This window comes from Antechinus flavipes, chromosome 3 (genome assembly GCF_016432865.1).
Source record: "Antechinus flavipes isolate AdamAnt ecotype Samford, QLD, Australia chromosome 3, AdamAnt_v2, whole genome shotgun sequence".
NCBI classification, from domain to species: Eukaryota; Metazoa; Chordata; class Mammalia; order Dasyuromorphia; family Dasyuridae; genus Antechinus; species Antechinus flavipes.
Genome location: NC_067400.1, coordinates 458,972,749 through 458,991,310, shown reverse-complemented (window position 1 = coordinate 458,991,310; position 18,562 = coordinate 458,972,749). Strand labels below are relative to the sequence as shown.

At 31.2% G+C, this 18,562-nt stretch overlaps 1 protein-coding gene across 3 annotated transcripts in view; it reads left to right on the top strand.

Moving 5' to 3' along the window:
- Positions 1-18,562, top strand: part of CDK8 (cyclin dependent kinase 8) — a 175,948-nt gene that overhangs the window by 104,836 nt on the left and 52,550 nt on the right. For all 3 annotated transcript variants that reach the window (XR_007952062.1, XM_051986554.1, XM_051986553.1), the window contains exons 5-9: positions 3,858-3,915; positions 6,146-6,277; positions 8,824-8,967; positions 10,794-10,863; positions 12,329-12,401. Coding sequence is in view for 2 of the 3 variants with exons in the window: in XM_051986554.1 (XP_051842514.1) it covers positions 3,858-3,915; positions 6,146-6,277; positions 8,824-8,967; positions 10,794-10,863; positions 12,329-12,401 (477 nt within the window). In the remaining variant the exon portion in view is untranslated. The remainder of the gene's footprint in view (positions 1-3,857; positions 3,916-6,145; positions 6,278-8,823; positions 8,968-10,793; positions 10,864-12,328; positions 12,402-18,562) is intronic.

Below are 18,562 nucleotides of genomic sequence, written 5' to 3'. Positions count from 1 at the left end.
ATACATAGAGGTTATAGCTATAAGGCAAATTTGAGGGAATGAAGTAAAAAAAAATAAGGAATACAGTGAGTGCAGAAGGAAGGAAGAGAGAGAATGATGTAAATTATTTTATGTTAAGAGGCACATAAGGTCTATTACAGTGGAGGGGAAGATAAGAACATGGGCATTGGGCATTGCTTGAATCTTACTCTCATCAGTATTGACTCAATATACATAGTCAGTTGAATATAGAAATCTATCTTACCCAACAAGGAAATAAGAGGTCAGGAGATTAAATGAGGAGTGAGGATAAGGACTGACAGAAAGGAGAGAAGATGAGGGGTTGTGGTTAACAAAAGCAAAACACTGGTCAGAATAGAAAGGGTGAAAAGAGAGAGGGGAAAAAAAAGCAAAAATAAGATGGAGGTAAATCAACAGTAATCATAATTTGGAATGTGAATGGGATGAATTCTCCCGTAAAAATGAAAATGGATAGCAGAGAGGATCAAAACCCAGACTCCTACATTATGTTGTTCATGGGAAACACTTGAAGCAGAGAGACATATGTAAAGGTAAAGGACTAGAGTAGAATGTTTTAGCTGAAGCTTAAAAAAAATAATAAAAAGAAAGTATTGCAGTTCTGATCTTAGACAAAATATAAGCAAAAATTAAATCTAAAAGAGGTAAGGAAAGAAACTACATTTTGGTAAAACATACCATAGACAATAAAACAACATCAATATTAAACACGCTTCAAGTTGTATAGCATGTAAAGGAGAAATTATGTGAAGTACAAAAAGAAATAGTAAAAGTATTGTAGTGAGGTACCTCAAATGTCCTCTCAGAACTTGACAAATTTAACCAAAAAGTAAATGAGAGACATTTAGGAGGTAAATAGAATATTAGAAAAGTTAGATATGGCAGACCTTTGGAGAAAATGAAATGGGAACAGAAAAGAATATATCTTTTTTGTCAGCAGCACATGGCACCTACACAAAAACTGATCATCTGATAGAGCACAAAACCTCATTCAAATATTAAAAAGCAAAAATATGGAATATGTTCTTCTCAGATCATAATGCAATAAAAACTACATTCAAAAAAGGGCAATGAAAAAATTAAAAATTAATTGGAAACATATTTAAATCTAAAGAATAAGTGGGTCAAAGAACAAAGCGTACAAACAATAATTTCATTAAAGAGAAAGAGACTAAGACAATATACCAAAATTTTTGGTCTCCCTCCCTCTATTCCTTCCTTCCCAGATTAACAGAACAAGAAATAGAATGTTTAAATAACCCCATCTTAAAAACAAAAACTGAACAAGCCATTAATGTATTCCATAGGAAAAAATTTCCTCGATCCAGCTAGATTCACAAATGAATTCTACTAAACATTTAAAGAATAGTTAATTCCAATACTGTATAAACTATTTGAAAAAATAAGCAAAGGAGTTCTATCAAGCTCCTTTTGTGACACAAATATGATGTTGATACCTAAATTAGGAATAATTATGGCTATAACCAACGAAGCCCAGCAGTAAGAAATAGAAAAATTCTATTTAAAATGACTGTAAACAATTACAAAATTACAAATTTTACAATTACAAAAATTACAAAGAAATAGAAAAATTCTATTTAAAATGACTGTAAACAATTACAAAAAGCGTAAACAATTTAAAATGACTGAAGTCTTTAGGAGTCTACCTGCCAAAACAAATCCAGGAACTATATGAATGCAATTACAAAATACTTTGTACAAACAAGATCAGATCTAAACAATTGGAAAAATATCAATTGCTTATGGGTAGCCAATATAATAAAAAAATGTCATTTTTGCATAATTTACTTATTCAGTACCATACCAATCATACTACCAAAAAGTTATTTGATAGAGTTAGAAAAAAATTTTAAAAATTCATCTGGAAGAACACTAGATTGAGTATTAAAGGAATTAGTGGGGGAAAAAATACAAAGGAAGGTAGCCTAGAAACCCCAGATTTCAAGTTATATCATAAAGCATTAATTATCAAAACTATCTGGTATTGGTTTTACTCTAAAGTAATGTGTAGTATGTCATTTGTAGGATCATCAGATCAAAGATTTTGAAAGGATATTTTAGCCACTTAGTCCAACCACATGAAGAAATCCATCCTCAGTTTAAATGCTTTTTATGGAGAGACCCAGTTAATAAAAGTCAAAGGCTGGTTTTGAACCTAGGTATGGTGTCTCCCAATTTAGCACTCTTATCCATTAAGCTACACTGTTTCTCAAAGTTTATACTAACCACTACTCCCAAGTGATCTGTCATCCAGGTGGCCTGTGGGCTTAAACCTACTTAGCTTCTGTGATCAGATAAACTTAGATATTTTTAGGGGCGGTACCTTTTATCTCTTCATCAATGACTTCATGATCTTATCTCCTTCACAAGATGCTGGCTCCATGGGGAACCAGCTGTCAATGACAAACTAAATTGTACATATAAACAGTTTAGGATGTTTTTGATCAGATGTGGATGAACCTTTGGAGGAATTTTGGTAAGCCTGTTAAAAATTAAAAGGGTGTGGCTATTAAACCCAATCATAGAATTGTATGAATTTAAGGTATTTGAGAAATTGATTTAAGTTCTGGTATCTTTTTCCAGAAAAACAAATTAGAAATGAGCACACCAGTATTCACTAATGGAAAAATCTTTGTTACTCATTGTTTTTTTTTTTCAGGCATGTCATAGAAAAGGCATTGGACTCAGAATCAGGATTTTAATTTGTTGTTTTTTCGGGGGCAGTCACTTTGGTCTTAGTTCATTTATATAATTAGGTATTCAGAATAAATTTTCTCTTTTCCTTTCCATTACTAAAGGTTCTATGAATTTCTAACCAATTTCTATGTTTATGGCAAACAGAATAACTAGAAAATATACTTTCTTTTTGATATCAAAAACAGATCTTTATTTTCTGTAGCTAAATGGTAGTTGGAATGGTATTTAGTTGTCTTGTATGGTATTGAATCTTTTGCAGTGAAATAGAGGCATTACTAGTACAGTAGAGGATAAGGAAGAGATCCTAATATCTCCAGTAAACACAATTAAAATAAATGTGATTTTGGGGATTGATTGCTCCCCTTTTTGTTTTCTAGTACAGTTGTACTATTTAGCAAATTATGGCCATACTGAATAAATAAGTTTATCAGTGTAGAGTAGGGAGAAAATTAAGTATTTTAATATCATGTCTATTTTCTTATGCTTTGGAGAATTATTGGCATTCTTAAAACCACTCAGAATTGTAGGATTTTAAAATGGAATGGTTTTCTTAATTTGTACTTTTAGATTCCAGTTTAATTTTTTTAAAAAGAAACAAAAATTATTTTCACAAAATTTTCTGCCATTTACTTAGGAGAAATTTGCATGAAACCTATTTGTTCTTTCATATTGAATCATATTGAAAAATTTCTGTAAATTATACAGGATATTTGACTAAAGGGCTTAGAAAAAAAAATGCATTTATATATAAGCTTTCTGAGGGACCATTTTGGTTTTGTCTTGTTATCCCCAGCTATCTAGCACAGGGCTTTGTCACATGGAAGCCATTTAATAACTGCTTCCTGAATTTAATTATCAGCTTCCTATTAAATAGTTCACAGAGACTACAATGTTGAAAGTAATGGCTACTTAAGAAATTCAGAAATGTCTTAGCTCTACTTATGGGAAAGGAAAGACTCTTTGGATAATTATCATGTGCTCAATACATATATACATGCAATTCTTTGGTAGTCATTTTATTTGACAACTTTGTATATCACTATTTTAAAAAAATTTCAGATAGAGTTTTATTTGTACTGGCATAGTCTGCTTAAAAACATACAAATATTTTGTTTCCACAGAAACCTGCTAATATTTTAGTTATGGGTGAAGGTCCTGAGCGAGGAAGAGTAAAAATTGGTATGTTCTATCTTTGTTAAGTGATAAACATTTTTAGAGCTTTCAAAGAAAGTTATGTGAATTTAAATTTTTTTTGTAATTATATGTATGTGTTCATTTAATGGAAATAATTTTTAAAGAATGTTTATTTTTTAAAGAATTTTTTCATTTAGTACCTGAAGCATTCTTTTCATGAAGCAGGCAACATATGATTCCCCCAAAATCTATACCTTTACTATATATAACCTCTAAGATTATTAAATGTAGAAAGTAGATTCACCTTTACACATACGACTAGTTGGTGTTAGTTCTTACTCTGTGACGAAACAAAACATATGTACCAAGACCTATCAGTTCTATTCATCTAGGTCAATAGAATTATAAATACATTTAAGGCTGAATTAAATCCTACAGTTTCTTGATAAAAGCCATTTGTGCCTGATACCTTTCTAAAACAATATATCTTTAAAAAAAAAAACACACACACACTGCTGTGAGTGTTTGTCTTTTTGAAAGCAAATAAATAATACAAGCACCCTATACCTTGGGGTCTCTGTTCTTTAATAGCATTATTTAATAAAAAAATTAAATGATGATTTCACATATTTCTTGATGAACTGAGCTTCTGCGAAAAGACCAAGTGTGTCATTTCTCTCATTTTTCACTTTCATTTCCCCAGTCATGTTAGACATATATATTTTAAGCTATTTTGTGTTTTTGTACTAAGAAATGATGAAATCCTTTCACAAAATTACATTTTAATTTAAAATTGGAAGATTAGTAGAGCTGTGTATCAAGTTTAATATTTATTTTAGTTTGCAGAGTTCTATATCAAGTAATCAACTGGTTCTACCAAAGTGTGAGCTTCTCATGCCTTTCATCTCTTTCCCCTGTATAAATCCTTGGCATTTCTTTTCAGGTGGTAGTTGTATGTCATCTACATAAACCCTGGGGTATAAATCTAAATTTATATGACTTAGACTGTGCAAATTTCTGACTAAATATCCTTTATAGTAACTTTCTTTAGACCTTATAGGTAACCAAGCATCAAAGGAGAAGAGGCTATTAAATTTGGTAAAATTTGAATGTAAGCTTCTAGCAAAGCTTAAAAAATAGTAGAGAAACTGTCAAGCAATAGTTTTTCTAGAAAAACTTAAGAAATAGGAGAGAACCTTTCAAGTAATACTTGTACATGTATTCCATGAGATTTGAGGAGATTTTACATAAAATATTTAAATTTTCTAATTTGGTATGTTATTAACTTCTTATTAAGTTAACATTCTTCAGGGGGCATAATTGGGGTGGAAAAGCTAATGTGTGCAGATTGATACATTTGAGAGAACTTATTACTTTTAATTGTAATCATCTTAAAAATATGATTATATAGAATTATAATCCTTTGCCAGATTAGTGATTACTATATTCTTTTATTCAAATTATTTAAATACAGTAGAACAATGCTTATTTTGTTTAAAAGCTTCATTAGAAGAAAAGCTAACCTTACTTAATCTTCAATTTTAAAGAAGAAATAATGGGTTAAGCTTGAAACTAGTGAATAGATTATAAAGAAATGTTGTTTTAGATAGATGTGTATATATGTTTAAATATATATAGATATAGATATAATAAATATGTGTGTAAATATATTTATTCAGTCTTATGCATGATCTGAATTTAAAATCTATCATAAATGACTAATGAGTTTTGGAAGTCATGTGACAACTCTGGTCTTCAGTTTCATCTGTAAAATTATGGGGATGTGATCTTCAAGCTTTAAAATTCTATGATGTAGTCATTTAAATCTTAACACCGTCTTTGAAGAAGCATCAGTGATAACATTAAAAAAAACTCTTGCCAGTTAAATAGGCACAGATAATTTAAAGTGGCAGATAATTCGTCTATCTTTGTCAGAACTATATTCCATTTCCTCATGGTTGTCACAGACAACTTAGGCTCATGGCTCTTTGCCCCTATTTTGGCACAGCAGATGGAAACCTACTTCTGAGAATAGGATCATATTTACCAAGGGGAGCAGGACCATGGACTTAATCTAATCAAAGATCTGGGTGAGATAATCTAAGTTGGTTGTATAAAGAATCTTATTAAGAAATAAAAAGTTTTATTACTTCAAATTGTTATTCTTTTATGAGTACTATAGAATATTAATGAACTAGAATATAATCAGTAAGACTTGTAAAAGTCTTATTTTCTTAATATTAAAGTGGATTTTGTTTTGTTTTGAATTTCACAGCTGACATGGGCTTTGCACGATTATTTAATTCACCTTTGAAGCCTTTAGCAGATTTGGATCCAGTAGTTGTAACATTCTGGTACCGAGCTCCAGAGCTCCTTCTTGGAGCAAGACATTATACCAAAGCTATTGGTGAGTAGAGCTAATTAAAAATTGCTTCTTAACAGTTTCTCTTGTGAAATAATCTTTTAAAATCTAAGAGTTGGAAGGGACCTCAGAGTTCATATAGTCTGACCTCATCCAAAGCTTGAATCCTGTCCACAACATTACCAGTAAGTGATCATTAAAGCTAGTCTCAATTTGAAGACCACCATTGATAGAGAATTCATTTCATTTCATGTTTTGGACAGTTGATTGTTAGGAAAATTTTCCTTACATTTAACCAAATTGTTCTTCCTTATAATTTTTACTTATAGGTCCTGGTTCTGGTTTCTAGACCCAAACAGCAGAACAAATTTAATCTTTCAATTATTTAATCATATCATTTTAAAAGGGCTAAGTAGATATGATTTGATAGATGAGATTAGAGAAGATATTCCATTAATATTGTATGGCTTAACAAAAGGCACATTGATACAAGGAAAAACACATAGAAAGTCATAAATAGGAACTGTACATACATGTTTGACAACATAGACCAAAGAGTCTGTGGGATGAGAGGAATTAGGTACAGTAAGCTACTTAAGTAAATTATTTTTAAGACCATGGTTGAAGCTTTTGAATTTAATTTGCATATTGATAGGAAATTCCTAAAAAATTTTGAGTGGAGAATGAAATGGGCAAAATAATGTGGATAAAAAAATGATCTCATATTAGTATACAAGACAGAAGATACTGAAAGTGGGGTATATGTTGAGAAGAAAGCTACATAGGTAATCTGGGGCTTGGAACAAATCAGTATCCTCTCCCCTTTCCATTTGCCTACTTTTTATTATCCCCCTACATATTTGCTTTTATCTGTCAAGCCACATTCTTAAGTAGTCCTACTTATTCTGATGTCTCTTCTATGTCTCCTAGAATTTGGAGCAAGATTCTAATGTGTTGTGTTAAAAAAGAAAAAGAGTCCCATCTGCTTTTATTTTATGCAACTATATTCTATGGCATCATTGTATTTCTTAATTGATTTTTAAGACTATCATAAGTTATTTTTGTGTAGAATTGCAGTATAAACTGGTATCTGACAATTTCTTAGTAAAAAAAAAAAATTGGTAAATTTAGAGTATCTTTGAATTTATGTTATTAGAAAAAAAATTCTTCATAGATAAATGTCCAAAACATAGTACTTAACTTTACCAAGGATGTTTTTATTTTAAAATGTTGACTGAGCTTGGTGGTTTTGGGGTGTGAAATGCAAGAACTAAGAAATTCATTTATCACTGAGAAATATAAATCTGGGTTCATATCAAATATAACATTTTTGCATCAGTGATAGGTTTTCTTTCAAGAACAGGTAGATGATAATTCATTCCCTTCCAAATTCAGCCTTGCTGAGGATGGCAATACAATTAATTTTTGGTTCTGATGATCTTAGAGTTGCTTTTGAATGTCTTTACAAATTTTATACTGGGCTACAATTAATACAGTTAATTTACTTGAAAATAAACTTTAAAAAATTTTCTCCCTTCTTTGATTTGCATCTGAATATATATATATATATTTTAATTTTGCATATATATTGGCCAAAATAATAAAATTTTCCCAAATTTGTTGTGTATCTGTTGTGTGTAGAGTGGATCATATATTACCTGCCATTTTTCATTATTTTTTTTAAAAGGATTAAGTCAGTCCATCTTTTTTTCCTATTTGGGTTTCAGAAATTTTTTCAATGATGAATAATTCTGGTAAGTAGATTTTAAACATGAGGCAATAAGAAAATAAATATATATTTTGAATTTTGCAAAATGAGTTTACAGTATAAAAAGAGATTAGTTATTTTGACCAGCCTTTTCAAATAGTGATTATGTTGCCATTTTCACTGATACTAAAAAGCAGCTTACAGGTTGAGATACAACTGTAACTTGAAAGGAACACTTTGAAGTGCTATTTGCTCTTTGAGAACAGGAATGCTGTTTCAATAAGTTTTTGAAGTTGGAAGTTGTCTTTTTTTTTTTTTTTTTTTTTACTGGCAGTAGAAATTTACTAATTAGGATTAATGGCTGAGCAATTACTGAATTTTTAAAATTAGCAAGGAGAAAAAAATAGCATGATTATTTTATCATACTTATGTTCCCTGCCTCTCTGTTTCAAAAAAGTATTGTTTAATTTTAATTTTGTTTTATTTTCAGTTATCACTTCTGATATAAGGGACCTTGAATCCAATTTTATGCATGTGATTTTGTTTTGAGCATAAATAACTTCACTCAACTATTCTAAATTTAGACTGAAACTTAGAATAAAGCTACTAGGTGGGAAAGAAGTGGGACAACAGTATTTAAAATGAGGAGTTTAAAATTAATGTAATTTCATGGTACTTATTGCCCATAAGTTGATTGTTTAGGAGTGAATATGCTTTCCTTTAAAAAAAAAAAAAATCCTCCCCCTTTCTCCATTCACCCCTCCAAACATTTCCCCCCCTTCCCCCCACAATGCATTTTCTTTTGGAAAGATCCACTTTATTTTCCTCCTTTCCTTTTCTTTTTCTTTTTCCTTTTTCTCTTTCTTTTTTTTTTCCCTTAAAGATATTTGGGCTATAGGGTGTATATTTGCAGAGCTACTAACTTCAGAACCAATATTTCACTGTCGACAAGAGGACATCAAAACTAGTAATCCTTATCACCATGACCAGCTGGACAGAATATTCAATGTAATGGGATTTCCTGCAGGTACATATTGTTTTTTATCACTCTTATTTAATTTTACATATCAGCATTTGAAAAGATGTATTTTTTAAAATAAAGGATAGAACTAAGTAAAGCATAAAAGATGTTTGTATAGAATCTTTTGTTTAAAAGGTTGCACAAATTTATATGCACCCATTATATGAATTTATTTTACATATTAATGGTGACCTGAATTTGTAGAAAGAATAGGGATACTGTTTTATGTTTGAAAAATAACAAAATACTTTTAAGATCTTATTTGTTTAAAGATCCTGTTGTTAATGGAATAATAAGGGAATTGTTGCAGTTTGGGGTTCCATTAGGAAAAGGATATATTAAAGCTCATGTATTTCAAGACTACCTCAAAGAGAGATCTTGAGTTGTACTTTCATATTTTCTAATGTTAGGGTGCAGTAAATAACCATTGAACTATTTATATATTGTCTTTCTTTGAAATATGTCCTTTTCTGTAGTCTGTTTCCCCACTTCATATAAGACATAATGGACATATGATTTTTCATTTTTCTTTTCAGAGGAGAAATTGTACTTACTCTTGATTCTATAGAAAGTCCCAAGCAGAGTTGGGGCTAGGGTTAAGGTTTCCTGTCTCTAAATTCTTTACTGCATCTATAAGTTTATCCTATCTAGTTTTTCAGAGGGAAAGGGAGCAGTAATAAATATAAACAACTATGATAAGTGCTCAGAAATTTGCCAAGGTGCTTTTATTTTAAAAAAAAAATGAGGGTCCATTTGAAAAAATAAGACCTATATATGGAATAACTAGAGAACATTTACAAAGTTTTTCTCCCAAAAGAATGGATTTATTTTTTGATATAAGGGATCATTATTGTTATTTAATTGGTATAAAAACCTTGCCAATAATGAAACTTCTATCAATTCAGATCAGCAAAGGCTTCATAATATGTAGACTTAGAGAGGCCTGGAGTACTGAGACATATTAAACAAATTGCCCAGGATCATACATCCAGTCTATGTCATAGGCTAGACTTGGACTCACTTCTTGAGGCTGGCTTTTTGTCGCTTAATATGGGTACCATATAGTCTTTCAGCATGATGAACACAAGATAATTTATATAATTAAGTGCAAAATTATTGTGTGGCACAGATTATAATTTTTTAGAGGGCAGAAAATGCTATAGTCCAGGATTAATTACAGAAGAAAGCCTGGATAAGATATGAGTTAGGCCTTGAAGTAAAATTAGAATTTGAATAGTCACAGGCAACTTAAACCTTAGAAGAAAAGCATGCTTTCTTACTTGGGAATTCTGCTCTACATAATTAGTCATATTCTAGGTAATAAAATTTTCTTCACCCAAGAAATTATCAATAATTTTAATTGATTCTAAAAGTAAAATTCATATGAGTAAGTTATATTACATTCACTTAATAATTACTTATAATGCTGTGAAGAAACATGTGATAAAAAAATGAAATAAAGAAACAAGGCCAGATCATTAGAAACTCTGATTTCAAGATCTGGCTCTGTCACTTATTATACATATAAACTAATTTTCTGGCCTCACTTTCCTGATGTTAAAATGGGGTCCCTTCCAGCTCTAGATTTTTGAGCATGAGCGTTATGGAAAAAGCCTGTTAATAGTTTTAAAAGATATATAAGGGAAGGAGTAACTTTCAGTTATCTTTGAGAAAATTACAGATAGGACCAGCAAAGTTTAGTTCAAAAAGTAAAATTAGACTAATTATGCCATAATCAATATTGGAGTGACATGTTAAAATAGGTTGGCCAATATTTTGTGCACTAATAATAGGAAGTTGGGCAATATAAAATTAATGAATGTACTTCACAGATAAAGATTGGGAAGATATAAAAAAGATGCCTGAACATTCAACCTTAATGAAAGATTTCCGAAGAAATACGTAAGTCAAAGAAAATGCATTTTGTTGCATGCTTTTTGTTTTATATGAAGTCCTATTCGTTTTATAATTTCTGTGTGAGGCCTGACATCACCCAACACAAGATTAATTTCCTTTTGATTTTTGACAAATTATGAACTCCAATGAGTAAAGGTGAAAACACAAGCTTTGTATCAATTTGTTCTACTTAGTACCTCGTTTCAGGTTCTGGCCCAAAACATCTTCTTTATACGAGCAGATCAATAATCTATCAACTCTAATGAGTTAGCAGTTTGTAAAGATTCCAACAACAAATGGTTATTGTCTTTGTTTCTCTAATTACAATTACAATGAGAAAATCTTGATATATGAGAATGGAAAAGATTTCTCTCATATATGTATAGCTGCTACTTTGATGCATGTAAAATTTTTTAATTAAAAAATTTTAAAAAGCTAAACTTATTAACTACTCATTCATACAAATAATAATTTGTGCTCAGTGAATAATGAACAACATAGTTCTTGCCCATTTATTATTCATATAAGGAAAATATTGTGTTCTAATAATTTATATATATATACATATATATTCTAACTGACATAATTAGTTGGTCAAATGAAAATATAATTACAAATAAAGACAATATTATAAAGGGCAATTTGTGCCATAGAACAGTGTTATAAAAAGTTTGGTCCAAAAGTGTTAGAGTGTTAAGTTTTTATTGGAGTTTGTTTCTGATATTTTTTGGTTGGCAAATGGGTGGTTCAATGGATAAAGAGTTAGATGTGAAATCAGGAAGACTCAAATTCAAATCTGGTTTCAGACACTTACTAGTATGTATGATCCTGGGCAAGTTACTTAATCTCTGTCTGGCTGTTTCCCTATCTGCATTTATCTTGAAATGTTGTGAAAATAAAATTAGATGGTATTTGTAAAGTATTTTCAAACTTTCAAAATGTAAATACTTGCTATTAAATATTAATAATGCTGATTAGGGGTAATGTTATGTGGCATACTACTACCTTTTAACTTAGTTACCAAACAGATACATTTTTAAAAATAGGTTTGAAAATCCTAAGGGTTTTAGTTTAAAATTAAGTATTCAAATAGTGATTCACTATATATTATATATTTTCACCTCAATTAAAGAATAATATATCTAATCAGCCACATTCACTAAAAGATGATTGAAAGAGATATTGGATGAAATCTAAATTTGAATTTTGTTGGAATACATGGGAAAGCTGTTGGATTACATGGGAGCCACCTGACAGTGGCTGCTGGAGATCCAACCCAAAATGGATCTCCTCTTGTGAGAAGATGATGTTAATCTTTACATGTAAAGATTTTTTTTTTTTTAACATTTTTTTTTACATTTTTTACATATGTGTCATAATTAGTAATCAAGAATAAATTAGGGGTTTTATGTAAAATGAATCTCAACTTAAGTCTGATATGATTCTACATCTTATAGTGTTTCTCTTTCAGATATACCAACTGCAGCCTTATCAAATATATGGAAAAACATAAAGTTAAACCAGACAGTAAAGCATTCCACTTGGTAAGCCCTGATTTTTTTTTTTTAATTTTTATTTAATAATTACTTTATATTGACAGAATCCATGCCAGGGTAATTTTTTTTTTTTTTTTACAACATTATCCTTTGCACTTGTTTCTGTTCCAATTTTTTTCCCCTCCCTCCCTCCACCCCCTCCCCTAGATGGCAAGCAGTCCTTTATATGTTGGATATGTTGCAGTATATCCTAGATACAATATATGTTTGCAGAACCGAACAGTTCTCTTGTTGCATAGGGAGAATTGGATTCAGAAGGTATAAATAACCCGGGAAGAAAAACAAAAATGCAGATAGATCACATTCGTTTCCCAATGTTCTTTCTTTGGGTGTAGCTGCTTCTGTCCGTCATTTATCAATTGAAACTCAGTTAGGTCTCTTTGTCAAAGAAATCCACTTCCATCAAAATATGTCCTCATACAATATCATTGTCAAAGTGTATAATGATCTCCTGGTTCTGCTCATTTCACTTAGCATCAGTTCATGTAAGTCTCGCCAGTCCTCTCTGTATTCATCCTGCTGGTCATTTCTTACAGAACAATAATATTCCATAACATTCATATACCACAATGGTAAGCCCTGATTAATGGCAATCATAATGAAACTTATTTAGTGTATAATAAATGATTGGTTCAGCATGGGGCTAGTCTGTTAGAAGAGGAGCTCACCTGTATATACTACAGGTACACTGTAGTGCAGCACATGTTGAGTGCACTTACTCCTAGCTTATCAGACTGTTTAACAAATCAGAGTTTGACTATTTTATATAAATTTCCAATTAATAATAACTCAAATATTTTTATTGTTTTCTTTGTTTTCCAGTTAAGCACTTTGAAGAATTGTTTAAAGCATGTTAAAAGTACAGTTGAACCCTAGTATAATTATTCTATTGGAGAACAAGAATGACAATGTTATGAAATTTCAGTATTATAATGAAAGATTCATTGATTCACTCTGTATGTAGAATTTGACTTATAACAAAAGTAAATCTATGAAATAGAATAGTCATTCATGATGAAGTTATAATGTACTTTTTCTGCTGATTCCATATTTGACAGTGCATTTTGTTACCAATAGAAATTTTGTCACATTGATACAAAAATGTTGCACAACTGGGTTTGAAAAGTATGCTTTTTGAAATGCAAAAAGAAATCTTTGGAAGACAGCTTGGTTTGTTTTTTTTTTTTATTTTCTAATTTATTTTTATACACTCTGCTAATACATGGTCCTTAACAGTTCAATAAGTAGTACATGCAATTCTTGAAAATTTTAAATGTGGCTTCATTTTTCATGCTTATTTAGTAAATGTTTCTTTCTTTCTTTTTTTTTTTTTTTAAGTTTAATAACTTTTTATTGACAGAACCCATGCCAGGGTAATTTTTTACAACATTGTCCCTTGTACTCACTTCTGTTCCGATTTTTCCCCTCCTCCAGAAGGCAAGCAGTCCTATACATGTTAAATAGGTTACAGTATATCCTAGTTACAATATATGTGTGCAGAACTGAACAGTTCTCTTGTTGCACAGGGAGAATTGGATTCAGAAGGTAAAAATAAACTGGGAAGAAAAACAAAAATACAAGCAGTTTACATTCATTTCCCAGTATTCTTTCTTTGGGTGTAGCTACTTCTGTCCATCTTTGATCAGTTGAAACTGAGTTAGATCTCTTTGTCGAAGAAATCCACTTCCATCAGAATACATCCTCATACAATATCGTTATCAAGGTATATAATGATCTCCTGATTCTGCTCATTTCACTTAACATCAGTTCATGTAAGTCTCTCCAGTCCTCTCTGTATTCATCCTGCTGGTCATTTCTTACAGAACAATAATATTCCATAACATTCATATACCACAATTTACCCAGCCATTCTCCAATTGATGGGCATCCATTCATTTTCCAGTTTCTAGCCACTACAAACAGGGCTGCCACAAACATTTTGGCACATACAGGTCCCTTTCCCTTCTTTAGTATCTTTTTGGAGTGTAAGCCCAGTAGTAGCACTGCTGGATCAAAGGGTATGCACAGTTTGATAACTTTTTGAGCATAGTTCCCAATTGTTCTCCAGAATGGCTGGATGTGTTCACAAATCCACCAACAATGTATCAGTGTCCCTGTTTTCCCACATCCCCTCCAACATTCATCATTATTTTTTCCTGTCATTCTAGCCAATCTGACAGGTGTGTAGTGGTATCTCAGAGTTGTCTTAATTTGCATTTCTCTGATTAATAATGATTTGGAGCATATTTTCATATGGCTAGAAATAGTTTCAATTTCTTTGTCTGAGAATTTTCTGTTCATATCCTTTGACTATCAATTAGAGAATGGCTTGATTTCTTATAAATTAGAGTCAATTCTCTATATGTTTTGGAAATGAGGCCTTTATCAGAGCCTTTGACTGTAAAAATATTTTCCCAGTTTATTGTTTCCCTTCTAATCTTGTCTGCATTAGTTTTGTTTGTACAAAAACTTTTCAATTTGATATAATCAAAATTTTCTATTTTGTAGTCAGTAGTGATCTCTGGTTCTTCCTTGGTCATAAATTCCTTCCTCTTCCACAGGTCTGAGAGATAAACTATCCTATGCTCTTCCAATTTATTTATAATCTCATTCTTTATGCCTAGGTCATGAACCCATTTTGACCTTATCTTGGTGTATGTTGTTAAGTGTGGGTAATGCCTAGTTTCTGCCATACTAATTTCCAATTTTCCCAGCAATTTTTGTCAAATAATGCATTCTTATCCCAAAAACTGGGGTCTTTGGGTTTTTCAAACACTAGATTATTAAAGTTATTGGCTGTTTTGTCCTTTGAACCTAACCTATTTCATTGATCAACTAGTCTATTTCTTAGCCACCAGATGGTTTTAGTAACCGCTGCTTTATAATTTTAGATCTGGTACAGCTAGGCTATCTTCATTTGATTTTTTTTTTCATTAATTCCCTTAAAATTCTTGACCTTTTGTTTTCCATATGAACTTTGTTGTTATTTTTTCTAGGTCATCAAAATGGAGGTCTGATTGGTATAGCGCTAAATAAATAGATTAGTTTAGGTAGTATTGTCATATTTATTATATTTGCTCGCCCAAACCAAGAGCATTTAATATTTTTCCAGTTGGTTAGATCAGACTTAATTTGTATGGAAAGTGTTTTGTAGTTTTGCTCATAAAGTTTCTGATTTTCCCTTGGCAGATAGATTCCTAAATATTTTATACAATCAGTAGTTAGTAAATATTTCTAACAACAACAACAGTAATAATATAATGATTATATCTTGTCAACATTTCAAGCTGCTTTTCTTACTTTCCATAGTACCAGTATATTTTGATTTCAACAATAGATTATTGTGACATGTTTAGAGTTAGATTCAAAATGCTAAATAAATTTATACAAAATAGAAAATCAGCAGGGTCATGAATATGTTCTTTAAATATTTGATAGGTTTATGAATTTTCAGAGAAACTTGTTGTTGGTTTGAAAAGGTGATTTAGAAGAATCCTAAAAATGTGCCTCTTTGAGACTTACTTGGAGAGAAATGAGATGTTTGTATTAAGTGATAACCTGAATTGATCCTTTCACTCCATTTATCCTAAGTAAAACCAATCTGCAGTTCTTTTATAAACATTTTTGTGGGTTCTTAAACTGTTTTAGTTAGCCAAGTAATACTGGTTCTTTTTATACCTGTTTAATCCTCAAGCTTCTTTGCTGGATAATCTTTCTACCCAGTTTGTATAAATGTCTTCCAAGGCTTCATCCTTGATCCACTTTCCCCTGTTTTCCCTCCTTTGCGCCTTCCTTTCTCCTTCCTTCATGTGTCAACATTTTTATACCAAATTGACCTTGCTGTTTCCTGTCATTTCATCTCCAACTTTGCTGCTCCAAATGCATTTTTGACTCTTAGATTCCTTTGCCTCTTTTAAGGCTCAGCTATTGGATCACCTCCTGTGAGAAGCCCTTACTGATTTCCCTAAGTGGCTAGTGCTCTCTTCTATATTGTGGCACAGTGTAAGGGTATAGCAGCTTCAGGGTCAAGAAAATCTGGTTTCAAGTTCTGCTTCTGATTCATAATATCTTTGTGATCCTTGACAAGTCATTCAATTCCTCAGTGCCCAAGTAACTCTTAAGACTGTTGGTTGTAAAGCAGATGTGAAAGTGAAAGAAAGATTGCCTTAGAGCCTCAGATACTCAATGAGACTGACTAAACCAAACCCCATCTTCTCCCTTCCTTCCCGCCCCCCAAAAGAAAGAAAAAAAGAAGATACCCTAATTTAGTCTATGGCATCTTTTAAGTAGTTGCTTAACAACACTGTTATTTTTTTCATGTCTTTTAAGCCTAACACAGTGTCTTACATTTAATAATTACTTGATAAATATGCATTTAATATCTGTTTGTGTTAATAGCTCTAGAGGTTATATTGTATCTATTGTACCTTTCTTCTTCAGCCTTAAGGATGAAGATAAAATCCATTAAAATAGCAACTTTTAAAAAATTCAATCAAATGGTAGCACTTTAGCAAGCATTTAGCATCAAAACTGTCTATTCAGATATCTTTCAAGTCCCTCCACTGGGCAACATGGTATAAAAGAATATTGGCCCTGGAGTCCAAAGATTTAGATTTATTTCTTAATGCAGAGCCATTAAGCAGTAGATACTTACTTAGACAATAAGTAACAATAACCTTAGGGTCAGTAACTTCTTTCTGGCCCTCCATTTCTTAATCTGCAAAGGTAATATTATCTGCTTCATAAATCAAATGACAGAAGAAATATAATAGTGTTTTAGAACTATTTTGTGACTACAAGGTACTATATAAATCTAAGTTGTTGTTTTTAATCTTCTCATATTAAACCTCAAGGCCAGTGAGGTTTATTAGTTCAGAATTATAATAGAACAGATCACTGAGTATGCAAGGAATATTCTATTTACATATTTCCTAATGAACTCAGTTTTTACTTAAGCTTATTAAATATTTAATATATGTGTGACTTTTTTAGTATGTTTGTACCTTCAGATGTCAGTGATTTACATTAGTTTATTTCAAAATCTAATCATTATTCCTTTCCAAAAAAGGATACAAAAGTTAAAAAATTTTAGGATGTTTGAGAAAATGGTAGTCATGTGAGTATATGTATTTTCAAAGAATTTCCTAATTTTTAGGGAGCTCAGAGATCATTTAATCTAATCCATTCATTTTGCAGATGAGAAATCCTAAAGAAGGGCTACTTCAAAAAATGCTCAAATTATTGAACAATTATGTTTATGTAACCATTAAGGTTATGCTTAAGCTTCTACAAACTAGGCTTCAATAGTATGTGAATTGAGAATTACCAGAAGTGCTTGCTAGTTTTTCAAGAATCAGACAAACTAGAGACTAAATTGCCTATACTCCCTGGATTGTGAAGGAAGAAAAGGAATTTTTTTAAAAATCTACTTCTGTTTTACTGACTAAAGTCTTTGTGTAGATCACAATAAAATGTGGCAAGTCCTCGAAGAGATGGAAGTACTAGATCATCCTAGTTTTCTTTTGAGCAAACTGTATGTGGGTTAAGAAGCAACAGTCAGAACCAAACATGGAACAACTAATTTTTAAGATTGGAAAAGGAGTTCAACAAGACTATATATTCTCATTTTATTTAATCAGCTTATGTGCATATATATGCATATATGTGTGAAATGTGAGGTTGATAACTCAAAAGTCAGAATAAGGTTGCTAGGAAAAATATCAACAATCTCAGATATATAGACAAAACCACTCTCAAGGCAGAAAGCGAAGTAGAGTTGAGAACCTTTTAGATGAGAGTGAAAGAGGAAAGAGTGTAAATAAAAGCTGGCTTGAAGCTTAACATCAAAAAAAAAAAATCTAAGATCTGGACAACTGGTCTCATCACTTCCTGACAAATATAAGGAGGAAAAAATGGAAACGGTATCCGATTTTATATTCTTGGGCTCACAGATCACTGTAGATGGTGACTGCAGCCATAAAATTAAAAGACATTTGCTTTTTAGAAGGAAAGCTATGGCAGATTTGTACAGCATAATAAAAAGCAGAGATATCACTTTGCTGATAAGGTGATACGCTCCAAGTTTTGGTTTTTCCAGTAGTAATGTATGGCAATTACAGTGGGGCTCTAAGGAAAGTTGAGCTCCACAG